Genomic DNA, 27,830 nt, shown 5'->3' with positions numbered 1-27,830 from the left:
TGATAAAGTTGAAATGGTAAATTGTTTCAACCAATATTTTATTTTATCTACACCCTCCATAAATTTAAGCAACACTGGGACTGTTCCGGAACAACCCTCTGATGCATCAACATTTAGTTTTCAGCCTTTTACTTTGTGTCAAGTCCGCAAAGCACTACAATCATTGGATGCACGTAAACCACAAGGACCTGATTTAATTGATCCGTATTTTTAAAAAATTGCAGCAGATTTAATAGCAAAACCTTTGACTGATATTTTTAACTTAAGTTTGACTACTATGCACATTCCCAAAATTTGGAAATCAGCTTTTGTCACACCATTATTCAAAGGTGGTGATCGAAAAATTGTTAATAACTATAGGCCAATTTCAAAACTTTGCATCTTATCAAAAATTTTGGAATCTTTACTAAATGAACAGTTGAAAGAATTTTTGTATTCCAACAACATTTTATGCAAATTCCAGTCAGGCTTTAGGAAAGGTCATAGTACCATAACAGCAACATTGAAGGTGATCAACGATATCTCAACAGCTCTTGACAATAAGCAACATTGTGCAGCGCTTTTTATTGATTTGTCAAAAGCCTTTGACTCTGTAAACCACAGTTTACTCAAAGAGAGACTGATCAATATTGGATTATCTAAAAAGGCAGTTGGATGGATCTGTAATTATCTCACTGACAGGTCCCAATGTGTTAAATCAGATAATACCTGCTCTAATATTCTTTCCTTAACTAAAGGAGTGCCCCAAGGCTCTGTTTTGGGGCCACTTTTATTTACTATCTATGTGAACAATGTTGGCAAGGATCTTGTGGACACCAATTACCATTTTTATGCTGATGATATGGTTATCTACAGCTTTGCAAAAACTCTTAGTGCCTGTGTTCCTACATTACAAAATGCTTTTAACAAAGTTCAGAATATGTTTCTACAACTGGATCTTGCTTTAAATGCAAATAAGAGCAAGTTGATGTTATTCACAAATGCAAAGAGCAATCTGCACATAAGTCCTCCAATTGTCACTCTTCAAGGGGCAGAAATTGAAAGAGTTAAATCTTTTAAATATTTAGGTATTTTAGTTGATGACAGTCTTAGTTTTAAAGGACATGTTGAACATTTGGTTAGGAAACTGAGACTGAAAATTGGTTTTTATTTTAGAAATAGGCTATGTTTTTCTTTCAATGCAAAAAAGAAACTTGTAGCTGCAACATTTACACCCATTCCGGATTATGGTGACCTCATTTATATGAATGCCCCGACCCAAGTATTGAAACCACTGGACTCTGTTTACCATGCCGCATTGAGGTTTATCACAAACTGTAAGCCTCGCACACACCACTGTGAACTTTACACACGTGTGGGCTGGACAGCACTGGAGAATGGTAGACTCAGTCATTGGTGTATGTTTATTTATAAGGGTATTCTGCGTCTGCTCCCCTCATATCTGTGTGAATATATTCAACCAAAAGGAGCTGGACTGTATTCTTTACGTTCACAAGACTCACTGCTAATGTCTGTACCAAGTGTCCGCACTGAAGCGGACTGAAGGATATCTATCAAATCGAAAACTAAAGGAGAAAAACAGACTGCCTATGTAAATGTTCTTTTTTGCTTTTTTGGATATCCAGGGTGGCAACCAATATAGCCAGAAAAGACGTACATGTGACAATATTTCAGGTGGGGATCATCAACATTTGCTTCTTAGACATCTTAAAGACTGTAAAAATACAAAAGTTAGAAAACATATATCAATAGGGTCCATAGGGGAGGAGTTCCAGTGATCCAATGTCACCATTTTTTTTTAATATTTTGGTGTTTATTTGAGGTTTTATGCACTATACATCATCTAATCATGACAATCGTCATATCTATCAATTCCTCATGCAAAGACGAAGACAAAATGGGGTAGATTGTGTCTGTAGGATGTATTGTTCAGATTCTATGTAGATTTAAAATTTTCATTTTCCGCAGCCAAAAATCAAGCACGGACACAAAAGATGATACAAAAAATCACATATGGGACAATAATTTGCGTGGGGAACATCAAAATTCCTTTTCTAGACACCTTAACGTCGGTTTCACACTGCACGCGTAAGCAGCGCGTATTTTATTCGGCGCCCATGTTAACAGATTAGAGCATTTACACCGCACGCAGAGGCGGCGCGGCAGCGCGTAGCAGGAGCAGCAGTGCCGCGATCGTTTCGGCGTCCTGTCTATTTTTGACGCGCGGCTTACGCTGAATTAAAGTGACAATGCATTGATCATGGCAAAAATACACAGCAGTTACCAAAAGCGCATTGATGATATCTATTGTGTTTTAAACAGTCAATCAAATGACCTTCATCAATTTAAAAAGATAACAAATGTCCAAAAACAAACTTGTTGCCCAAACTACAAAAACAAGTTTAAATAATTTATACTGCCAGTTTAGTTTAAGTTAGATTAATTTAATGTATAAATGTATATACACATAACTAATATATATATATATATATATATATATATATATATATATATATATTTGTCATAAGGATGTCATGCTGACAATCATAAACAAAAGCACGTGGTGGCATGGTCGAGTGCACCTGAAAATATAATAATGGACGACACTCGTCTCATTGTGGAGGTTGAGAAACGTTCAGTTATTTATGATCCACGAAATATGCTTTATAAAGACTCACAGGCAAAGGAAAAGGCATGGGATGAAGTTGCAGTAGCTCTTGGTAAGTAATTTAAAAGTGTTTTTGACAACCTTTCCCTGGCCCAAACAACTTAACTCAATATAGAAAGTGAAATAGAATAGACATGTTATTATAGCACACATTCAGTATGCATGATTTTGTTGAATTTTCGAGAAACTGTGCTGTTTGTTATTACACACATTTATGAATTATCTTTAAGATGTTCATGATGGGTAATGTTTGTAAATTAGATGTGTATCAGACATTTCAACAATCTAAATAAAAAATCTTTCTCCAAGAAACAACAAATGTAAGCATTTATTTACATTTTGCACACAGTAAGCACACATAAATAAGAGAAGCAGATGTAACTGCAAGTCGCTGCTTGGGTTCAATGGACTGCCTGTAGTTTGTTGTTTGCCTTTAGTTGGCCTCCAATCAGGGAAAGAATGTGATCCACTTGCTCTGCATTCATCCTGAAGTAGTTTAGGTGTCGGTCACGGTCAAGACGGAGTTCGGCGACAAGATGGTAATATGCACCATATTCTCTCCTTCGTCAGTTCATGGAGTGAACCCAAAATCTGCGTCTTTTCCTTAGTCTTCGTGATAGCAAATACAGCGCGATGGCCTTCCTTCTATCAACAACTCGCACTACACGGTCAACAAAAACAAAGATGAACCAAAAGTTATATAATATTATATTAATATTATTATAATAATATAATATAAATGTATTTGAAAACGAAATAAAGCAATGCCAACATTATAGAGTAGCCTACTTTGTCTGTAAACACGCCGCACGCGTCAAACGCTGCCAGTATGAAAGCAAAACGCGCGTGTCCTGCTTCCGCTCACCGTACGCACTGCTCCTGCGCTGCTTACGCGCTGCTAACGCGTGCAGTGTGAAACCGGCGTTAAGGATTACAAAAAACTAGGTTAAAAAAATATACCTTTCGGGTGCAGGTGAACCCCCCCTTCCTACCAGACTATTTGGTGTGCGAGCAGAGAACAGACTGGGCGCGAGTTTGTCATTTGGTGTGCGAGCAATGTGCGTATGCGCTGATGAAGTTAGTACTTCTGGGCATTTTAAGGACCGACTGAGCCAAGATATTTTTAAATTTTTCTTCAGATGTATTCTGGTTAAGAAAAAAAATCATACACACCTGGGTTATCATGGGTAAATAATGAGAGAATTTTGTATCCCTTTAAGGCCCCGGAACACTTCATACAAAATCGAAGATTGAACAAGTGTGATGTCTTTTAGAAGATAGTCTGGCCAAAACAAAGGTGTTTTGGTGTTAGTTTCATCGGTAGGTGTGACCTGGAGCTCCATCTACTTTGAGACAACAACTAATTTTGTTTACGTTTATCAGTTACTATCAGTCAACATGAACACACAGGTGTGCAATAGCAATCTGATGCAAATGTACCTACATCTGTAGGATTGATAAGCTGCTTCACTCGTGGATCTGCACTGAAAACCATTCACACATCTGCCCAAAGTGAGATATGTCTATCGTCATTCTTTTGTCTGTATTCTGAACATTAACACTCAGTTATGCACCCATGTTTGCAGTAGTATCATATCAGTGTCATCCTAAATTACAATAACAGAGTATAACGGTGCATATAGTTGTGCATAGGATGTAGGTGCCTTAACGCCATGAATAGAGAATGTAAACATGACAAATTACACACAACCATCTGCATTTATATTTCTTTAAATCATTATCGAGTGGTTAAAACGGCATCTTTTACTGATCTCATGTGAATTCTACTCGTAGTGGGCATGACCAAAACAATTTGAGAATCACGGAGTTAAGGTTTTACATGTGATCTTATGTATCCTCATATTTACAGTAAATGCTCCTCTAAATGCCTCTCCCCCCCAAAGGTGTAGCCGGTGTCTGAATGTTCGCAAATGGTATGTCTTTGCTCAGTTGTTTCAAGCGTCTTTTTGACTGAGTGAAGAACAAGAAAGACCCATCAAATTTTAAAAACATGTCTTCAGACACCTATTTACGGTTCTATTTGTTGTGCTGAGTCTAGCTTTTTAGTGCAAGTATATGTTCAGTCTGAACGGTCCTTTTAGGTTCCACAAGATCTGTTGTCATTTGGAGTTAGCTGAATGTGTGTTACAGTAGCTTAACATCTACAATATAGACCATAGTCAGAAGTATGTGAGAGGTGACTGTTCCCTCCTGGCACTGCCCTGGGACAAAGACAGAAATTGCACGTACACGCACACACACACACACACACACACACACACACACTTTCTCTCTGTCAGCTTAGGGATCAAAGCCCATGTGACTGTGCAGCCTAATGTCACAGAAGAAGAAATGCTTAGATCCTGACATTCCACACACTCGACTGGCCTATCCAAACGTCCAGTTGATAATACAGTCAGTTTTTCATTGGCCTGTATCAGCAGTTCAAGTTTCAGAAGACCTCAGATGAATGGACCGATTCAATTTGACTTTTACAATGTTCAATGTCCTTCTGAAAATACAGAAAACAAAGAAATCTGTTTTTGAAATAGTTTTTGCAAACATCCTTATTGTGAGCATTTTCTACTACTTTTGTAAAAAATCTGCTTAAATATTGACGTATCGTACTTGTCAGTTCAATTTCATTCTGGTTTGATAAAATGTCTACTTATTCTGAGTGAATTAATGTTGTTCATTTATTAAAAAGAAGTGAACTGGGTTTCTGTAGAAAATTGTTCATCAAAGTCATAGCACATCCACATTGCGCAAGCAATGCTGGAAATATTTAGTGAAAATCTTTACTTATCCACTGAGACAAGGAATAGATTAAAAGATAAATATTGAGATTTTAAGAAATAATATATTTCAAAATATGTGTGTGTGTGTATTAGGGCTGTCAACGAATATTCTAAATTCGAATATATATTCGAATAGTTTTAAAAACAGAAATTCGAAGGTGAAAATTAATATTCGAATGTGGAAAAAAACAGCGCCCGTGGTAGCAGATGTCGCGGCTGTCTGCTTTGCGAGTGGGCGTGCTGCCTGAGGGGTCTTTGTTGTCACATTTCTCGGATTGTGTGCCTCATTTTATTTAACGTTAAACAGAAACATGACTAAAATGTAAGGCTACTGTACTGACTGAATAGATGTTGCATGAATAAGGTAGGTTAGATACAGCAGTTTCATGCACTGCAGGCTTCCACTGGTTTGATTATTTACCGTTTCATGTCAAGGAAAAGTTCCATGTTTACCACAGCACAGCTCGCTCGGAGCGTTCAATGTCGGTTCTATATACTGTAAAACTTCAATTAATGTTAATAATTTGTTTTAATCACTGAATGAAGCCTGCTATATTTGGGACAAGAGTCGCGACCTTATATTGCTTGCACAAAACTCTTGATCAGCACTCAACATTTGTTTATTGTTGTTGTTCTTTTAAACCGTTATGCTAGAGAGCGTGAGGGCGAGAGAGAGAGAAAGAGTGCCTGCGCGTGCGAGCGAGAGTGAGGTCTTGGCCATTAGTTGATTTACTTGTTTTTGTGTAGGTAATACGTTGTCAAATATGTTTAAACTTAAATAAACTACCTATACAAATAGTTATGTCTCTTTGTATTAATTTGTCCTGTTATTGACGTAATGCGCGTCATTGACCAAATGCGCAACCAGATATTCGAATAGTTCGAATATATGTGTTTTTTTTAGAGGGAATATTCGAATGTCATTTTTGAGCAATTTTGACAGCCCTAGTGTGTATATGTATGTGTGTGTGTGTGTATGTATATATATATGTATATATATATATATATATATATATATATAATATAATATAATATAATAAAAATATATATATAATATAATAAATATATGTATGTATGTATGTATGTATGTGTGTATATATATATATATATATATATATATATATATATATATATATATATATATCATATATATGTATATATATATATATATATATGTATATATGTATATATGTATATATGTGTATATATATATATATGTGTATATATATGTGTATGTATATATATATATATGTCATATTTTGAGTGTTTTTAGTTGATAAGGGTACTCTCATTCTTAAGCTGCTTTGATTGGCTGGACAGACTTTATAGTGTGCTAACTTAACTTTTTTTTCCCCTCCATCAGTCTCAAGATAAACATATCGCTCTAGAGGAAACCAAGAACTACACAACTCAGTCCCTGGCCAGCGTGGCCTACCTGATCAACACACTCGCCAACAATGTGCTCCAAATGCTCGATATTCAGGCATCCCAGCTACGCCGCATGGAGTCCTCCATCAACCACATCTCTCAGGTAACCTAGCCACACACCCACACCATTAACACTGTTTCACACTATGGGATCTTTTTACTTAAGGGAATAGAAGTTTAAAAAGTATGTTGGGGGCCTGGGTAGTTCAGCGAGTATTGATGCTGACTACCACCCCTGGAGTCACGAGTTCGAATCCAGGGCATGCTGAGTGACTCCAGCTAGGTCTCCTAAGCAACCAAATTGGCCCGGTTAACCTCCTTGTGGTCGCGATTAGTGTTTCTCACTCTCATAGGGGCATGTGGTTAGTTGTGCATGGATTGCAGAGGGTAGCATGAGCCTCCGTATGTGTTGTCTCTGTGATGTCATGCATAGCGAGCCACGTGATAAAATGGGCGGATTGACTGTCTCAGAAGCAGAGACAACTGAGACTTGTCCTCCGCCCCCAGATTGAGATGAGTAAAAGTGCCACCACAAGGACCAACTAAGTAGTGGGAAAATTGGTAGAAAGGGGATTAAAAAAAAAAGAGTATGTTGGGGGATAATAGGACTAATACTGATAAATGGAAAACAATTAACAGATTATGACTCTAAAATCTGATTGGAGGAGCCACATTCAAATTGGATAAACGTACACCAGTGCCTACAAAAATATATAATCTACAGTTAAAGGAATAGTTCACCCAAAAATGAAAATTCTCTCATCATTTTCTCATCCTCATGCTATACCAGATATGTATGACTTTCTTTCATCTGCTGAACACAAATGAAGATATTTAGAAGAATATTTAAGCTCTGTAGGTCCATACAATTTAAATGGACCTACAGAATAGTGAATAGTGGCCAGAACTTTGAATCTCAAAAGCACATAAAGGCTGTGTAGTTCAATAAATGTCTTCTGAAGAGATATGATATGTGTGGGTGAGAAACAGATAATTATTTAAGTCTTTTTTTTTTTACAGTAAAATCTCCTCCCTGCCCAGTAGGCGGCGACATGCGCGAAAAATGCAAATCGCCAAAAACAAAAAAGAAGAATGTGAAACTGGAGATTTATAGTAATAAAAAAGAAAGAAATACTTATTAATCTGTTTCTCACCCACACATATCATATCACTTCAGAAGATATAGATTTAACCACTGGAGTCTTATAGTTTATGTTGCCTTTAAAGCGTTTAATGTTTATTTTGACCCTGTTGACTTGAAATGTATGGACCTACAGAGGTGAAATATTCTTCTTAAAATCTTTGTTTGTGTTCTGCAGAAGAGAGAAAGTCATACAGATCTGTGAGTAAATGATGAGAGAATTTTCATTTTTGAATTAACTATTATTTTAAAGATGCACACTCGATTATGCCTGTAAGTGTAAAAGATTTTTCTTTGTTAAAATCAGCCGTCTTGAATTGTTTTTAGTCTCATTATTTTTGCTATCCCTTCACATTATTATTGTATCAATAATGCAATATTTAAAGTTAGTTTATTTAACAATGGTGACTTATTGCTTCAATAAAAGCTTGTCCAGTCACTTGGAGTAGCTGGATATTATTGAGTCTGTAAATAAACAGCATCTTGTAGTGCAACCATGTGCATGAAGGAGAAGAGATGTGAGCTTAAGTTCATCTGCACTGTAACTGTATGTTCTGTTGAAACTGCTTTTATAGTCTGTGCCAGCCAAATATATGACCAAAACACACACACTCTTTCTCTCTCTCTCTTTCTCTCTGGAAAATTCCTTGCTGTGTCTACACATCTGGATTGTTACATTACACACAAACATTGAGTTTGAACATCTTCCGGGCCTCTGGATACCACTGTAAACTGGACAAGGGACCACACACATGCGCCTTGTTCTATGACCTCATGTTGCTTTGTGAGGAGTTTAGGGTGACCGCTAAAAATGTAGTTTCTCAAAAATGATGTTTTAATTCTAGGGCTGTCAATCGATTAATTACATGACGTGCCGATTAATTAATCATAAATCAATATTTGCTGAGAGCTCTCCAAATAAAGATGATTCTGTTTAAATAATACATAATTGATATTCAGATTGCAGTGTATTGCAGTAATGTGGCAGACAAGTTATACATTTACTTCTAGCCACTTTTAGTATTGTCTAATAAATGCTTGTATTATTCTCATATAATCAATATGTCCTGTTCTCACAGGATGTATTTGGACATTCTGTCTGCATTATCTATTTATTTATTTATTTATTTTACGTAGTCTCGCAGCTCGCACCGCGTCAGATTCCTGCTATCACATAAATTGTATATGTACCTACCAATATTTTACTAAAACATTTTATTAAATGGAAAATACCACATAGGGACTTTCATGAATGTTTTTGGTATGAATCAGTAAATCAGAGCTATGAATAAATGTATCAATCAGTTTGAACTGTTGCATTGAATTGAACTTGCCAACTTTGACGCCATTTTTGGCACTGAATTTTAAACGAGACATGAATAAAACTTTAACGCTCTTACACACTTGAGGTGGGACACAAGGATTTCAAAATTAATCTAATGAGATGCTTTAGGAAACATAATAGACTATATTCAGTGTTGCTAACCGCTAAAGTGTGAAACCATTTTGGTGTTAAAAGACTTCTTCCCATGCCAGCATAATATGCCAAGATAACAAAGCCATTTGCAAGATAATTTTCTCAAAACTGTAAACACTGTCTCTGTAGTGCTTTAAAAATTCCTTTTTGTTTTGAGCCTCAGCTTAAATATTACATTGCCTTTGAGTATTTTATACAGACCCAACACTCAGCCTTAGAGAAGATGTGCCTTGGAAAAATCTACTTTTGTTCCACAGCATCTGCTCAAAAGAAAGCTTTTCCCATCATTTCACTTTTTAAAGCACTCTTTGTTTCCTTTTTTGCCATTCTCCCCTCCGTCTCTTCCTGTATTATTACCATATCACTGTAACTTTATGCTGAAAAACATTTATTTATGGGGGTTTATTTCCCTTGTTCTTTTTTCCTTTTAAATGTTTTATTTTTTTATTCAACAGCCGTCATTATACAGACAACATTAAACACACTAGCACAGCAGATCCTGCAGTAATCGGTCCTTCAATCCTTGTAAAATGCTTTTTACATGAAAATTGTTGTGTGAAATGAACCAGTACTCGGCCAATAGGGATTTACAGGCCTCTCACAGCTTCACTCTGGTTCACAGCATAGCATACTGAGTTTTGTGTGGCTTTCTTCCTTAAATATGAAGGGGCCATATTCTACACATTTTATATTGCATTTTGTTTTTTCCTCAAGTCCATTTATGTTGGTCAAGGGGTCTTGCGCCAAAATCAATATTTTCCTAACCAGGTGAAGTTTTCAGCGTCAGGTAATTTGTCACGTTAGGCAGCAGTTTCACTTCCAAAGAGGACAGACAGACAGACAGTCAGTAATGAGGAGCAGGATTTTGGACTAGTGAGATTTCACTGTGGCCGGTGCTACTCAGTGCAAATCCCTTAAAGGATTAGTTCACCCAAAAATTATTTATTCTCGTGATTTACAGTACTGATTTCTATATAAATATAATATAATATAATATAATATAATATAATATAATATTATTATTTTTTTTTTTTTTATTGAAGCAAAAAATGTATCCAACACCTATATCACCCATGTGAAAACTGCCCCTAAATTTAATAGCTGGTTGTGCCATCTTCAGCAGCAACAACTGCAACCAAACACTACCGATAACTGGAGATCAGTCTTTCACAACACTATGGTGGAAATTGGGCCCACTCTTCTATGCAGAACTGCTTTAGTTCAGCCACATTGGAGAGTTTTCGTGCATAAACTGCCCATTTAAGGTCCTGCAACAGCATCTCTGTTGGGTTCAAATCAGGACTCTGACTTGGCCACTCCAAAACTTTAATTTAGCTTCTTTTGAGCCATTCAGAGGTGGACTTACTCCTATGGTTTGAATCATTATCTTGCTGCATAATCCAGTTGTGCTTGAGCTTCAACTCACGGACTAAGGTCCGGACGTGCTCCTTTAGGATTTTCTGGTAGAGAGCAGAATTAATGTTTCACTCAATTATTGCAAGTCGACCTGGCCCTGAAGCAGCAATGCATCCCCACACCGTCACACTACCACCACTATGCTTGACTGTAGGTATGATGTTCTTTTTGCGGAATTATGGGTTTGATTTACGCCAGATGTAACAGGACCCCTGTCTTCCAAAAGTTCCTTTTGTGGTTAGTCTTGCAACTCCTCCATGAATGGCATTTTTGGCCAGTGTCTTTCTGATAGTTGAGTCATGAATAGTGACCTTTGATGCAAGAGAGGCCTGCAGTTCCTTTGATGTTGTCCTTGGCTTTTTTGTGACTTCCTGGATGAGTAGTCGCTGTGCTCCTTGGAGGACTTTTGGAAGTTCGGCCACTTCTGGGAAGGTTCACTACTGTGCCAAGTTTTCTCCATTTGGAGATAATGGCTCTCACTGTTGTTCTCTGAAGTCCCAGAGCTTTTGAAATAGCTTTGTATCCCTTCCCAGACTGATGTATTTTTCTCATAATTTCTGGAATTTCTTTTGACCTTGGCATAGTGTGCTACTGGGTTAGATCTTTTAGCCAACTACAAGCTGCTGAAAAGTTCTATTTAGGTGTTGATTTGATTGAACATGACCGGCAGTAATCAGGCCTGGATGTGTCTAGTCCAGCTGCATCCCATTATGAATTCAGTTTCATAGATTTGGAGAATCATTAATTAAGAGGTCAAATACTTTTTCACACAGGCCCAGTTGGTATTGGATATTTTTTTTTGCTTAAAATAACATTTATAATTTAAAAAGTGTATTTTGTGTTTACTCCAACTGCCTTTGTTTTATGTTAGAATGTTTTTGAGATATACACAAAACAGATGAAATCTGGATGGGGCCAATTACTTTTCCACAGCACTGTACTTCCCTTTAAGCCATCCCAGATGTGGATGACTTTCCTTCCTCAGCAGAACCGAAGTGAAGATTTTTATAAGCAGGTTTCAGCTCAGTTTGCCAATACAATGCAAGCAAATGGGTGCCATCAGGCTGCTGGCTGTTTGATGTCCAAAAGGCATATTTAGGCAGCACAAAAGTAATATACATGACTCCAGTCAATCAATTAATGTCTTCTGAAGCAAATCTATAGGTTTATGCAAAAAATTAATTGATAATTAAAACTTTATTAACTTAAAATATTGCTCCCTGCCAACAGTCGACGCATCAGTAACATAAGTGCAATGGCATGTTCATGCAAGAAGTCGGAAGCGTGAGCTTTGTATACAACAGAGGAACGAACATCATGCGAGAGTTAGTTCATTTCAACCAGAAAAAACGCTCTGGGCGGAAGCAATGATTTAAAACTAAAAGATTTGTAATTATCTATTTGTTTCTTACACCAAGCTAGTGTTTTGCTACAAAGGTTGATCGACTGGAGTTGTGTGAATTACTTTTATGCTGCTTAAATTGAGTTGAAATAGCTTATAAAAATCTTCACTATGGTTCTGCTGAAGGAAAGTCATACACATCTAGGATGGCTTAAAGGTAACTAAATCATGAGGGGATTTTCATTTCTGGGTGAAGTAACCCTTTAAATGTTAAAATCAATGGTTAAAATGGTCTGTTCATTTCAATGAATTGGCCAAATGAGTTTACAAATCTGTAACATACCGATCTGATTGAAATGTTATCCAGTGAACAAAAATAGATAGACAGATCATTGAAAATGCCCTATGTGGAATGTGAAAATTGGTCAAATATGGGAACACTGTGAATGTTTTCTGTTTCTTCTCCTCAAATCCAGACAGTGGACATCCATAAAGAAAAAGTGGCAAGGCGGGAGATCGGTATCCTGACAACCAATAAGAACACCTCCCGCACCCATAAAATCATAGCTCCTGCCAATCCAGAGAGGCCGGTGCGGTACATTCGAAAATCTATCGACTACAGTGTCATGGATGATATTGGCCATGGTGTGAAGGTAGGATACAGGCTTCTTAAGTTTTGGAAATGCGACTCTGAGACAATACACAGAGGCTTTGCATGTTGGAATGATTTTTTTCCAACTAACATTATTGCCGTTTTGCTTTTAACATGTCAATTTGTGACGTGGGTTTTCTATGACTCTGAAATCTGTCACTAACCTCTCTGTGCTTCCTCCTCACCTTGTTTTCGGCTTCGTTCTTGGTATAAGTGGTTGCTTAGGTTCAAGGTAAGGGCTTTTGTCTTGTGATCAGGTAAGATGAATGGAGAAAGAATAAGGTATGATTCCTTAGTTCCGACCGAAATACTGTCTGACAGTATTTGATTCATTTTAGGTTTATATTTTTGAAGGGTCATATCATATAATATTTTTTCTCCTGAGGTTCATTTGTCAGGGTTCCCATGCGTCATGTAAAAACTGGAAATTTGAAATTTGGATGAAAATAATGTTTGATTACACAATTATTAAAATTAAAATCATGATATGTCCTAGTGTTGATTTATTAAAACATAATAAATATGTAATCTGAATGTTTTGCGCACTTCAAAATTAATGTATGAAACCGGCAGCCCATACACTGAAAACACCCCCATCGTGTGTGTGTGTGTGTGTGTGTGTGTGTGTGGTAGATGACAGCGCACTCTGAAGTGCACAGCACATACAGACTATGTATTTATTGAATTAAATCACAGCTTTATGGGGATTAATCACACTGGGCCATGTAGCCAACTGCTTATCTGGAGGTGAGAAACTGCCATCAAAAAAGCAGAAAAGGCAAAATAAAAGCTCAAACTAAATGGATGTGTTTTGGCTTAAATATTAAAATTTTTGGGCACATAAAATGTCCTGGAAAATTGTGCCTTTAAAAGAGTGGGAATCCTGCTTGTATATAGTGAATTAGTGTCTTTAGTGTGTAATTTGGGTTTTAATTCCTCATCTATCATTAACAGCCTCTTTGCAAATCCTGCATTACATTGTGATAATCTAAGCTGAAATGTCACATTAATGAAAAGATCCGACTGAAATGAACAGGGATCTTGTTGGAAATGAGCTTTAGCCACTCAATTGTCAAAAGAATATTTAGAGCGGCATGTGTTACAAATATCACTGTTCTTGGGGTGCAATAATAAAAGTCATAATAATAGCATTTATCCAGCAGCTGCTTTCTCCTTATTACTTCATTGTATTGATTATTGATCTGTGTAACATCAGAAAGCTGCAGAAGTTCAAAACTAGTAATTTTTGCTGCTTAGTTTCAATAAATTGGGAGAAAGTTGAGTTTTGAAAGTGTGTGCATATACATGTGTGCGTGTATGGATGTGTGTGTATATATATATATATATATATATATATATATATATATATATATATATGGATGTATTAGCATGTCTGTGCAGCTCTTATCTCAAAAGAAAGGAAAATGTAATTTCTCATGCTATGACCCCTTTGAGATGAATCAAGCTGAAATAATACAATTTTGATTCCACAATTTATCAAGTCAGCAATTTGGAACAACTATTTAGAAATCATCCCTGTTTCTTCTTTCATCCTTACCATATTGTATTTGCATTTATCATCATTGCATATTGCTCAAATGTTTAAGCTTGTCAGTATAGATAGATAATATAGTTAAACTGGCCTCTCTCTCTCTCTCTCTCTCTCTCTCTCTCATTCACTGTCACTGTTTCTGTTAGTGTAAATTCAGATGGCATTGTCAACATTGAAAGTTTTTTTTAAATTTGTATTATTTCTATGAAAACTACTCCGCTAAAGGCTGTTTTTGGATCTGTTGATTGAGAAGTTGTCATTCTCACAGGTCAGCACCCAGAACATGAAGATGGGTGGCCTTCCTCGCACCACACCGCCCACACAGAAACCACCCAGCCCCCCAATGCCAAGCAAGGGCACCATAGGGTATGTATATGAACGGAGCCTTGTAGCATAATGGTTTTAGCTGAGGGTTTGTCCTGCCCTGTTCTGAACACTTGCTGGGCATGTTTCCTGTGTCCTCTGTGTTGGCTGGTCATTGCAGTCCAGATTGTGTTCTGCTTAGTGGACTGTCCAGCAACACTGCTAAAGATCATTCACACATGAGATGCACTGAATGTGTATTCAATGAGAAATTGTATGTTAAAATTGTGTACACACATTATTTGTTAATCTCACAAAGCCTGTCAAGACAATGTTAGAGTAATACTTCATCCCAAAATCAAAAGGGAAAAAATGTAATTCTGAACAAAATCAAAAGTTAAATGACCAGACGCTTTACAATAATGACAGTTTGGGGGGAAAATGTGCTTAAGGTCCATGCAAATACAGTCATATTGCATAAAGTCTTTGTCCTAAAATAGGCTTCATTTTCTTTAGGTAGAATCTTTATTGGTATTGTTGCCTGTTGAATTTGGGGTGTTAAATGACCTGGACCTGTCATTGTGTTAACTTGTTAATATCTTCTCTATGAGGATGTCTGTGCTGTTCTGTCTTTTTAAATTTTTTATTTTTTATTTTTTTTGTAATCTCAAACGTTTGTTGTTATGCTTATGGCTTAGCACCATAAACATTGAAGGGGACACCAATTCAGATCAGTGAACCGAAATATTTTTGTTTTTTATTATTTTTGGTTCCTAGGACTGGGCAAAAATATACATATTCCAATGCGTCATGATCTTCATTCGAACGATGTTGATATCGATTCTTAAATCCTAAGATTGATGTTTTACTACATACGCAACTCTCTTGAATGTGAGTAAATCACTTGCATTTGAGACGAGTTTTGCACTGTGCAACTAAAAATGCAAATTACTCACCAGTAACTGAGTAGTATATTGATGTAGAAGTTCAGAACCAAGATCCTTTCACTGCGTATTGAGTTCAAGTTTAATTCAACTTGTTCCATGTTATGTATCCAAAGAGCTCTATGCAATCTATTTGTCATAAAATTATGTCTCTTAAAATCCACTCTTTTCTATAGTCAAATGTTGATCAAAAAGAGTTGAATATAAATACAAAATATTTAAATTCGAATCACGAATAACACGGGTGAGGGAAAGAAACCGTTTGATTCTGCTCTCATTAATATGAGCTCATTTACAGAGGCTCTTTACAGAACTGCAAGTTTTCGTAAAGGGTTAATTCATCCAAAAATGAAAATTCTCTCATCATTTACTTACCCTCATGACAAAAGTCACCCTCATGACTTTTATTCTGCAGAACACAAATAATTTTTTTTAGCAGAATTTCTCAGCTCTGTAGGTCCACATAATGCAAGTGAATGAGTGTCAAAATATTGAAGCTCCAAAATCCACATAAGGGAACATAAAAGTAATCCATATGACTCCAGTGGTTAAATCCATATCTTCTGAAGTGATATGATAGGTGTGAGTGAGAAACCTCCTTTTCCTTTTTCCTTCACTTTCACTTTCTTCTGTTTTCGCTGATTCACATTCCTTGTGCATATCGCCCCCTGCTGGGCAGGGAGGAGAATTTATGACAAAAAAACGACTTCAATATTGATCTATTACTCACCCACACCTATTATATAGTGTCTGAACACATGGATTTAGCCACTGGTGTCTTGCAGATTACTTTTATTCTCCTTTTATATGGATTTTGGAATTTCAAAATGTTGGCACCCATTCACTTGTATTTTATGGACCTATAGATCTGAAAAATTCAACAAATCTTAATTTGTGTTCCGCAGAAGAAAGTCATTCACATCTGGGATGTCATGAGATTGAGTAACTGATTATACAATCTTTATTTTTGAGTGAACTACTCCTTTAAAGAGACAGTACTGATTTTTAGCATGTGTTCTTCCAATCAGTACAATTAATTGTAAATAGTACATATTATGCACATAAACAATAAACATGTAACAAAATATAATATATGCAATGCAATAACTTTTATTGATGGAATACATTGATTTGTAAATTTTTAAACTGCTAAAATGTGACAAAATATGAAAAACGAATACAATTTGTAAAATTAAATGTTTCATCAAGTAATTAGTTAGAAGGTTCCCTTTTTAATTAACAGCATTAGCTGGGTGAGAATTTCTTTCATATGTAAGAAAATTGACAATATACCTAAAATATACCCATATGAAACAATATCGAAATTGGTTTGAGAGATTGTATATTGGAATCGAATCAAGACATCTTTATTAATACCCAGCCCTATTGGTTCCCTTAAATCCTGAATATGTGGTGACATACTTTGTTTATGGCATACCTGAGAAGCACAGCCTTGTGGTAAAGCAGTAGTGTCCCATGTGTCGTTCAGGAGAAGGAAAGCAAGATTAAGCACTTTTCTCCCAAGTTTATTCAGGTAAAAAAAATGTACTTATTACTTGAAGTTGAAGAGACTGTTTAGCTGATAAAATTATGATCAATTGTCTTATTAATTATTTAATTAATGTTTGTAAATTCTGGTTTCCTCAAGCAATACATGTTTCCTTTTTAGATCAAGGAAGCAAGAAGGCACTGACATTTATATTTCCACCATATTTATCATGTGCACTTTCTTGACCTCTACACCAACGTGCTTTATTTTTGGTTATTTAAGTAGTTCTTATCCGCATTGTCTGCAAAATTCTGTACCAAATCTCATCCTTTCTTTTCAAGGAAAACGTCTAGTCTCTAGGTCTCCTAAAACTGGTTTACGATGAATAATAATTCTGGTTTGTTCTGTACTGTGTGTATACTACAACTCCTTAATGTAATAATGAGAACTGTATATAATTGTGAGGATTACTGGCAGTAAAAGTTTTGGCAATTTACATTGGCAGCTATCCTATTGCTATTTTAAATTAAATTTTTTTGAAGTTATAACAAGAATTCCCAAGGTTTTTAAACTGCTGTCACTCCTGACAGGAGGCACTCCCCCTACAGAACACTTGAACCCGTGCGTCCTCCTGTGGTTCCTAATGATTATGTCCAAAGCCCTCTGCGCAATATGGCGCCCATGCAGCTGCCAAGTCCTGTGCACACTGCGTCAGTTAATCAGAGGAATCGTACTTACAGGTACCAGTACCCACATCCTCTCCTCTCTGTCAGGGCAGAGCTCATCCTTTTCTTACTCTGCTCTCCATGTTTCTGTATCTCCTCTCTGCATTTTACTGACTTCAAAAGTGCTAGAAGCCTCATTTATAGCTATTTAAATATTGATTAGTTGGTTTAAACTTTAGTGGTTTGATTTGCAGTTATACCACCACAAACCTTTCACAGCTATTGGTTTCTCAATGGCACTTCCAAAAAAGCATCACTGATGGTCTGCACAATAGACCTTTTTCACACTCCACGTTTTGGGATGTGAAAGTAAAAGTTTGCAGGGTAAACTTTGACAGCAGTGAATGGGAGATCACAGCAAATATTATTTTCACTTGTATACCCATTTGCTCCAAGTCCAAAAGAAATAATCCACTATTGCTTTTGAATGACCTTTCAGAAGAGGAAAAAAATAGAGAGCGGTGGATTAAGACAAATTTACTGTCACTCTCTCAGCAGTTAGAAACCCCCTCACAGCTGTGGTAATTCATTTTTTAAAACAAATTCCAGGGTAATTCCGTTAGCAATGATAAACCGATCTTTGGTTATTGAGAATCGAGACGGCTGAATATGCTCTCAGATAACTGCAGAGCCTCTCTTTAAGAGATGCAGGGTTTTTCTATGACATCTCCCATCTAAAACTTTCCTTTCATCTTGTTTGTCTGGGATTTTTAGAATTTTAAAGAATTACAGACGTTTCTCTCTCTTTCCTTCTGAAGTTAATTGCTGTCCAACTGAGTCTGAGTTTATGTAGCAGCTCTCGCTTTTCTCTTTAGATATCTGTGCTGTCTATGAGTATGGTTTTAACTAGGGCTAATTTACTTGTTATTTTAGGGTGATTAAATGCATAAATAACTTCAAGCTTTAAACGTAATTTAATTAACGAGCATGTCATGTAATTAATTCAGTAAAAAAAATTTAATCGACTGGCCTACTTTTACATTTATGCAGATGCTTTTATCCAAAGTGACTTACAGTCATGCATTTAATCAGTATGCATGTGGATGTCGAGCCCATGACATTGCTGTTATTAGTGACATTTACTTCCAGTTGTTTCAGGAACAGTCTTTAATACTCTGTATGAAGAAACACTGAAATGAGAAACATTCAGGAGAGATTGTCAGGTTTTCACCCACAGCAGTGAATGTATGCAGAAATCCTCCCACATGCTCTGGATGACTGCCTCTTGTCAGTTAGCACGGGATCAGAAAAGAGCATTTGATGATATTTTTCCCAGCCCTCTTCCATCTGTCTGCCAGTTTGAAATGTTCTTGAACATCTTTCACATAAATGGCAATGGTTGTACTCTCCTTACGTTCAGATTGAAATATGTATATTATAAAAACGTTAAATTTGAGAACACTGCATGCTATTATCAGACATATATTTTGATATACATTCCCAGTTCATCTTTAGTTTTGTTCAGTTTAGTCTGACCCAGACATATCTTCACCCCCACCCCAATTGTTAGTGTGATTAGATCTTAAATATGCATTGCACAGCCCTTGAAGAACTAGCTAGATGCTAAGCAGAATTTATTTTCTTTGATTATTAGAGCCTCGGATATGTCAATGATGAACAACAACATTCATTTTGATGCTTTCATATTTTTTATGCAGTATCAGATTTAAAAAAAGCTACCACTTAGGTCCATAATGGACAAAAATGGCCATGTCAAAAAGTGTCATAAAAATATTATAGAATAATATTTTTTCTACTTTCACTGACTTATATTTTAACCAGCATCAGTTCTAATCATAGTTACCAAACATTCATTTATTTTCAGAATTTTAACACTTTAAACACTGGTTTGTTTACATAATGCCACTGTTGTTTTTTATAAAAAAATATAATAATTATAATTATTTTCAATTTAATAAATGCTAAACAGAAATTTTTTTATTTTTATTATTAGAGCCTCAGACACATACAAACCACACTCTGAAATCCATACCAACACACTCACACAATTATATATTCATAATGTATCTAATTGGCTCTATAATATGCATAAGCCAAAAACAGCAGAAAACAACAACAAAAGCGATGATATGCCAAACCTGAAAAAATGGCACGATCTGATAAAAAAATATTTAAAATGTACATTTTGAAGCCTTGCCAACATAATGAAAGCATGTTAAACAAGATTGCATAATTTTATAGTTAAATGGCACTGGGATTAAAAATCGCAGTTTTAATGGGTTTCAATGTGCCATTTTTGTCCAAAACGACGCAAAGAGGGAGTATTTTGTGTAACTAGTGCAAAAATTTTTTTTAAAGAAAATAGGGTGAAATATTAAAATTCCAATAAAAATTCACACCTGTGGAAAATTTTATGCAGTTAGCATTAACACAGACAAAGTTATCAAAAAAAAACAAAAACTGAAAAAGCCAAAAATGTCCACAAGGATGCACAAGGGTTAAAAGAGGTTGACGTTTTTCTTCTCCAACCATTTAAAAAGTGTCTCACTTGCTCCTTTTCATTTCCAACTGCTTCAGCTCTTTCTCTGCCTTTCTCCCTTTTCCATCTCTGCTGCAAAAGTGTGTTGCTCAGAAACCTTTATCTCATTGCTGATTGACTTGCGTGCTGCTTCCTGCTCTTTCTCTGTCTCTTAAACTCATGCTCTCATGCAGTCTGTGCTCAGTGTGGAGTTTCACCTATTCACTAGGACTTTTTTAGGTGTTTTTATTTTTTCTAGATGGAGAGATGGATGGATTGATTGAGAGATACATTATATACAGAGAAAGACAGGTTTTGTAGATAAAGGATGGATAAATAGATGATTTTGTTTTTTCTTTTTTTTATCTTGTCAAGGTCTTATTTCCCCCTTAATTTCACATAATCCATTCCCTGATTCTTGATGTGAGGGACAAAACTTGTTTCAAATCTTAGTATTTATTTGATAAAACTAAGTTAACTTGAAATGGATATATTTGTTGACAAAATGTCTCCACTAACGAACCATGTTAGGGAACAGGTTTTTATAAAACAAAATTAATCTTGAAAATGTACATTTATTCACTTAATAACTTATCTAATAATATATCTTACTGTCATGTGTGTCAACTCCGTCAGACACACAAAAAGCATGCTATTTTAATTTGATATTTACTTATATTACTTATATTTTTTATACAATAAATAGTAGTAGTAGGCAACAAAAAGTTAGATTTAGTCCTCCAAATTTAAGTACCTAGGCGCAATCATGATGGATGCCCGAAGTAATATCCATAATTGCTCAGGTAAAACTGAGGACAGTCAAAAATAAGACTGATGCACTCCTTGGTCAACTCAACATTCATCTACGCATGCGAGTCGTGGACCCTGACCGCTGAAATTGAAAAGCAAATACAGGCAACCGAGATTAGATGCTTATGCGTTCTTGGATCACATCACAAACGAAGAAGTGAAGAACCGAATCCGGCAATCCATCGCGCCTTACAAAGTACTCCTGACCGATTTTTATGTAGTGATTTTTCTTTTTTTATAGAAAATATAATTTAAAGTTTACTTTATTTATTGTTTGATATCTTACAGATCCCTGCCTTTAATTAAATTTTTATATTTATGAATTTGTTGAATTTTTTTAACACTTCGTTTGGCAGTTTAACATTGTGACCTCTTGCTGAGGACAGGTTAAGTTACATGAGCTTCCAAGTATAGTGCATGCATTTAAAATGTATTAAGTTATTTAATAATATAAGTAATGAATGCCTTGAGTATACATATATTTAACTTTTCCATTTATTTATTGTTATTTTTTTAATTTCTTGATTTTTAACATGGAGGACGTTTTGTTTTGTCACTTATCTCAAGAATCAGTGAATTATTTAATTCACCCCATTTATTTTCTGTATTGTCTGTTTTGGTAATGTAATCCCTGTACACTATGAACTTTGCCAATATAAATGCTGACAATCATGCCAGTAAAGCTTTGTTGACTTTAAGATAGATAGTAAAGAGTTGATGTAGATAGAGAGCAATAGAGTGGATACAGAGTTTGTCTGTAGATTTGTGAGCCAACATAAAGATGGAACTACTTTGTTTAATCTACCAAAATTTGCCTCTAACCAATAATCTTAAAATCCTCACATATTGGCCAATCAGTTGGTCTGGCCGATGTATTGATATAACACTACATATTTTAGTATTTCTCTCTTCAGTGGTTGTTTATTAGGTAAATTGTAAAATGAGGGAGCGTCCACCATGAGCGCATACTGTCTCTGCTGTTCCTTCTCAGTTTGCATTCATGCGGTCATCTCATAGAGACTGAAACAACTGATGTGTTTTCCTCTCCTGTCTTCTGTGAGCTGTTGTCCAGTCTAACAAGCTGTCTGCATGATGTTTATCTGGGAGCACTCCGATGATATGTCTCTTTGTTTTGTTATCGCTGTGTTTCAAGTCGATGGTTTTGTGTTTGGATGTCAGTAGTGTGTGTGTGTGTGTGTGTGTGTGTGTGTGTGTGTGGTAACATGAGGCACATGTTTAATATGTAGTGTATGTTCAGCAGTGGGAGCAGTGGCAGCAGTCACCCCAGCAGCAGTCACAGTAGCAGTCGGGAAAACAGCGGCAGTGGCACTGTAGGCATTCCCATCGCTGTGCCCACACCCTCTCCACCCAGCGCCTTCCCAGGTGAGATCTTAATCTCTGACACAAATCTGAGATGCGGTACATCAGTGGTTCTTAACTGGTTTGGCTTCAGTACCCAGATTGCTTTGGTCATTTAGGCAACCTAACAGAATACCAACAAAAGTATAGTCAAAGTAAAAATGTCCTCTAAAAAAACAATGTATTAATATATCTTTTAGATTGAGTGGTTTTGTTTATTTTTGTAAAGGAGGAGGACTTGTCATGTAACCTGTCCCTGCTGGCAACTGCCTAATTTGAGTAGCTTCTACCAAGAGACAGAAGAATTTGTCCCAAAATATCACAGAGTTTGATTGGTGACAAACTTGGATGCACACAATTTTTTATACAATTATATTTTTATATGCATTCATTTTATTTTATTTATTTATTTGCATGTAGCAATGTTTATCCCTTCTGTCTGCAACTGAATCAGAACAGACCTTGTAAATCACCACTAAAGAACCACTGGCTCTCTGGCTGCAACATACTGAACTGATTTGTTTTTAGACAGTTTGTAGGCAATGCTTGTTTTAAGAACTGTTTAGTTCACCCTAAAATGGCTCATGTAGTTTCCAACCCCTATAAATTTTATTTTTTCATGGAACACAAAGAGTTTTTAAGTTGATGCCATTGACTCTAAATCTTTCTTTTTGGTCCTAATACTCAAACATAATCCATGCTTTTATGATACACCTGAGATGCAATTAAATTAGCTGCTTCTCCTATGGTGTGGAATGCTCTGTAAGATGTTCTCTTCTGTAGCGTATAAATTCCAGATATGAATGCCCGGAAGTCAAAATTTTCATTGAATAAAGACTTAAGAAATGGCTTGACAGCCGTCGTTACTGTTCACTTTTGTTGCATTTTCACAGAACAGCTTGGACAACTTGAGGGTGAGTAGATGATAACATAGTTTTGATTATTGTGGCAGATTATTGTGAATTATTTCAGAATGGGTGAAACTCCGATTTCACTTTCCCCTCAAACAGCCGGTACTATTATACAAAATTCCTTATCATTTTTATGCTGTACTGTATGTTTACTTGTACATGATCTGCCCAAAAGATGAATTGGGAATAAATGTTTAGGACAGTCTTAGTTCAATTATGTAAAATGCTCTCTGAGACTAAAACAAGACTTCTGCATGACACGTCTCCCATTAGCTCCCTTTATCCAAAATGCTACAGCATTCCTCATTTGGTTTCCTCCCTCTCTCCTCTTTTTACTCTCAAGCTGCTGGTGCTGGTCTTTCCAGCACACCCTCAGCTCCAACTAACTCCACTGAGCCCTCTGTCACTTCCTCTAGTTTAACCCCCACCCAACCCTCACTCAGCCCCACTGCAGTCCCTGAGTCTCTCCTCAATCACCCTGACACCACTGAAATCTCTCTGGCCCCAGCTGAGGGCCCTCCACCCCTCACTTCAGATGCAGCTAGTGCTATATCCAACACCAACCCTGAAACAGGTGAGTCTGACACTGGCCAGCTATCTCCAACTCACCAGTCACACCTTCCACTCTTATCATGCTATTCCATTACTCCATTACTAGGAAATGTAACTATTACTTCATGAACAATTATTACACACTTATTACATTATTGATCATCGAGAATGCAAAAATAATGATTTATTCAGATTATTATTAATACAGTTAACTGCTTATTAAAAATTGGTGTCTTCAAATAGCTTTTGCAGAAGTTTTATAAAAGCTCTGTGCGTCATGCAGAATCGGTGTAACCCACGGCCTCTAAACGATTCACAAGGAGCATTGTTGTTGTTCATTTTGCTGTTTGTTGTAGTAAAACCAAAGGGGGTTTTGCATGCACAATGTCTTTGTCGGATAAATTGTCATGCAATTCCCTGGAAATGTCAGGGAATTTTAAAACTGTGGTTTCCAAGCTTGAAAAATTCATAAAATCTTGAAGCCATGGAAATTTCTGCAGTAAATGTAATTGTCTAATACAGTAGAAATACAATTGAAGTCAGAAAACATACACCATAGCCAAATACACAGTTTTTCACAATTCCTGACATTTAATCATAGAATACATTTTCTGTCTAAGGTCAGTTACGATCACTACTTTATTTTAAGATTTTGAAATGTCTGAATAATAGTAGAGAGAATTATTTAATTTAGCTTTTATTTCATTCATCATATTGCCAGTGGGTCAGAAGTTACAATTTGTTAGTATTTGGTAGCATTGCCTTTAAATTGTTTAACTTGGGTCAAACATTAAGTTGCTGGAATTTTGACCCTTTCCCCAGAAAGTTCTGCCCACACATTTTCTATAGTATTGAGGTCAGGGCTTTGTGATGGCCACTCCAATACATTGACTTTGTTGTCCTTGAGCCATTTTGTTACAACTTTGGAGGTATGCTTGCGGACATTGTCCATTTGGAAGACTCATTTGCAACTGAGCTTTAACTTTCTGGCTGATGTCTTGAGATGTTGCTTCAATATATCCACATAATTTTCCTTCCATATGATCCCATCTATTTTGTGAAGTGCACCAGTCCCTGTTGCAGCAAAGCACCCCACAACATGATGCTGCCATCCCCATGCTTCATGGTTGTGATGGTGTTCTTCGGCTTGCAAGCCTTACCCTTTGTCCTCCCAAACATAACAATGATCATTATGGCCAAATTCAATTGTTGTTTCATTAGACCAGAGGACTTTCTCCAAAAAGTAAGATCTTTGTGCCCATTTACACTTGCAAAGACTACAGTCCCATTTACTGTAGTCTTACTTTTTTATGTCGGTTTTGGAGAAGTGGCTTCTTCCTTGCTGAGCAGCCTTTCAGGTTGTGTGGATATAGGACTCGTTTTACTGTGGATATAGATACTTGCCTACCTGTTTCATCCAGGATCTTCACATGGTCATTTGCTGTTCTGAGATTGATTTGCACTTTTTGCACCAAACTACGTTCATCTCCAGGAGGTAGAATGCGTCTTCTTCCTGAGCGATATGATGGCTGTGTGGTCCCATGGTGTTTACTTATACAATTGTTTGTACAGATGAGTGTGGTACCTTCAGACATTTGGAAATTTTTCCCAAGGATGAACCAGACTTGTGGAGGTCCACAGTTTTTTTTATCTGAGGTCTTGGCTGATTTGATTTTCCCATAATGTTAAGCAAAAGGCACTGAGTTTGAATGTAGGCCTTAAAATATATTCACAGGTACACCTCCAGTTCAGTACACCTTCTATCGGAAGCTAATTGTCTAAAGGCTTGACATCATTTTCTGGAATTTTCCAAGATGCTTAAAGGCACAGTTAACTAACTTGTGTAGGTAAATTTCTGACCCACTGGACTTACAGAGCACTTATTACAGGGACAATCCCCCCGGAGCAACCTGAAGTTAATTGCCTTGCTCAAGGACACAATGGTGGTGGATGTGGGGCTCGAACCAGCTTCCTTCTGATAACCAGATTTCCAGTTATGGTGCTTAGACCACTACACCACAACCACTGTGGAGTGGTTAAAAAATGAATTTGAGTGACAACCTAAGTGTATGTAAACTTCTGATTGAGGTGTGTGTGTGTGTGTGTGTGTGTGAGCGTGTATTTATCACTTTGTGGGGACCGAATGTCCCCATAAGGATAGTAAAACCCGAAATTTTTGACCTTGTGGGGACATTTTGTCAGTCCCCATGAGGAAAACAGCTTATAAATCATACTAAATGATGTTTTTTGAAAATGTAAAAATGCAGAAAGTTTTCTGTGAGGGTTAGGTTTAGGGGTAGGGTTAGGTTTAGGGGATAGAATATAAAGTTTGTACAGTATAAAAACCATTATGTCTATGGGAAGTCCCCATAAAACATGGAAACACAACGTGTGTGTGTGTGTGTGTGTGTGTGTGTGTGTAATACACTTTATTTATTTATTCTTAGGTTAGTCTCAGCGCTAAAATATTTTGAAAGCTAAAATATGATCTTTGTGAAAGTGGCCTTTAAAACATTACAAATAAATCCTTATCCAGCTATCACAAATTAGTTTTAGTCCAAAATTCACTCATCAAATGTTACCTTACAACCCTGAATATACTATAATAAGCTAATTAAAAAAAGTCTTCAATGGCAGTTCACTTCTGCAAATTTAGCCAGATATTTTGGTAAATGCGAACTGTATTACATTCCTGATGAACCGTGCATCAGAACCCCTTTTTCGATGAGAAAAAAAGGCTTCCACACCAACTAAATGAATCAAACCCTGATGTCAAACGTACTCTTGTCCACACCAGGTGCCCTAATGTAAAAAAAAAAAACTCCCAGTGTAACTGCAGTATAAATACTTTTTATAAATACTCTGTGTGCTGCAGCATCTCGAACACACGTATGACGCAGATTTTTTTCTCCGCAATGTATGCGGAGGACAGGTTTTTCAAGACAGGTGTACAGTCTGCATTGATTTCACTGTGCTAAAGAGTGTACAGTACTTTGAAAGGCTTGGAGCGCTCCGCTGTACGCAAGGCATAACGGCATGTGAAAAAATGGAAGTATACCTAGGTTTACATCAGCATAACTGACATTTTCATGATATTCACACTTTCAGATCATTAATCCATTCATTATAGACACAAAATGCTTGAATGCATATCCTTAAATGGTCTGATTATGGACTTACATTCCTTTTCATTCAAGGCAATTTAATATAAACCGTTTTTGGGAGTTAAGATGGTATGTGTTGCAGGGAAGAAATTCTGGTATAGATTAACCACAGATAATTCTGGATGTTCATGTTAGTCATTATTTTCTCTCTCATTGCTTTGTGATATCCTCACAGGCGGTCCTCAGTTCTACAGCATGAACAGGCCCATCCCAAGACAGATCACACCCATAGTGGGCGGGTCTCTACCGTATCGCCGGCCTCCTTCAATCATGGGCCAGACTTCCATGCCTCCAAGCCAGCAGAACGGAGGACTTTATTACAATCAGAACCAAGGTACTATTCTTACTATACATGTCAGACCACAGAGGGAGTACAAAAAAAACACCAGGGACTGAACTATTATTTTCTAGTTTTTATACAAGCACAAGGTTTAGTATGTTCCCTTAGATTATGAGAACATCATAGACCCCCAACCTTGTGTATTACTTTATTTTTTTATTTTTTAAAGAAAGCTCTAAATGAGTCAGTAACATTTCTCTCATATTTCTAAAGGAATCTCCGCCAATTTTCCCTCTAATTTGTTTTCCTATTTTTGTGCAGATCTTTTGTCCACATGAGC

At 36.5% G+C, this 27,830-nt stretch overlaps 2 protein-coding genes across 15 annotated transcripts in view; one reads left to right on the top strand and one right to left on the bottom strand.

Annotated features, from left to right (window-relative positions):
• LOC127658656 (ras-associated and pleckstrin homology domains-containing protein 1-like) overlaps window positions 1-27,830 on the bottom strand; it is a 173,682-nt gene that overhangs the window by 5,914 nt on the left and 139,938 nt on the right. For 2 of the 4 annotated variants that reach the window (XM_052148045.1, XM_052148043.1), the window contains exon 16: window positions 22,550-22,707. The exons of 1 other annotated variant lie outside the window; for it this stretch is intronic. In XM_052148045.1, the coding sequence (XP_052004005.1) occupies window positions 22,649-22,707 (59 nt within the window). In that variant the 3' untranslated portion in view covers window positions 22,550-22,648. Of the gene's footprint in view, window positions 1-22,549; window positions 22,708-27,830 lie in introns of those variants that run through there. One more of the 4 variants, XM_052148046.1, reaches the window with a different exon arrangement.
• The window catches only part of LOC127658657 (abl interactor 2-like), a 54,675-nt gene that overhangs the window by 21,185 nt on the left and 5,660 nt on the right, over window positions 1-27,830 (top strand). For 2 of the 11 annotated variants that reach the window (XM_052148053.1, XM_052148048.1), the window contains exons 2-10: window positions 6,830-6,997; window positions 12,747-12,923; window positions 13,137-13,154; window positions 14,743-14,840; window positions 17,801-17,950; window positions 22,483-22,607; window positions 23,477-23,497; window positions 23,838-24,068; window positions 27,386-27,544. In XM_052148053.1, the coding sequence (XP_052004013.1) occupies window positions 6,830-6,997; window positions 12,747-12,923; window positions 13,137-13,154; window positions 14,743-14,840; window positions 17,801-17,950; window positions 22,483-22,607; window positions 23,477-23,497; window positions 23,838-24,068; window positions 27,386-27,544 (1,147 nt within the window). The remainder of the gene's footprint in view (window positions 1-6,829; window positions 6,998-12,746; window positions 12,924-13,136; window positions 13,155-14,742; window positions 14,841-17,800; window positions 17,951-22,482; window positions 22,608-23,476; window positions 23,498-23,837; window positions 24,069-27,385; window positions 27,545-27,830) is intronic. The other 9 variants (XM_052148057.1, XM_052148054.1, XM_052148059.1 and 6 more) reach the window with 6 other exon arrangements.

The sequence above is a fragment of the Xyrauchen texanus genome, chromosome 18 (assembly GCF_025860055.1).
Source record: "Xyrauchen texanus isolate HMW12.3.18 chromosome 18, RBS_HiC_50CHRs, whole genome shotgun sequence".
Classification (NCBI taxonomy): domain Eukaryota; kingdom Metazoa; phylum Chordata; class Actinopteri; order Cypriniformes; family Catostomidae; genus Xyrauchen; species Xyrauchen texanus.
Note: the sequence above shows the minus strand (reverse complement) of the source record. Positions and strands in the feature narration are given on the sequence as shown.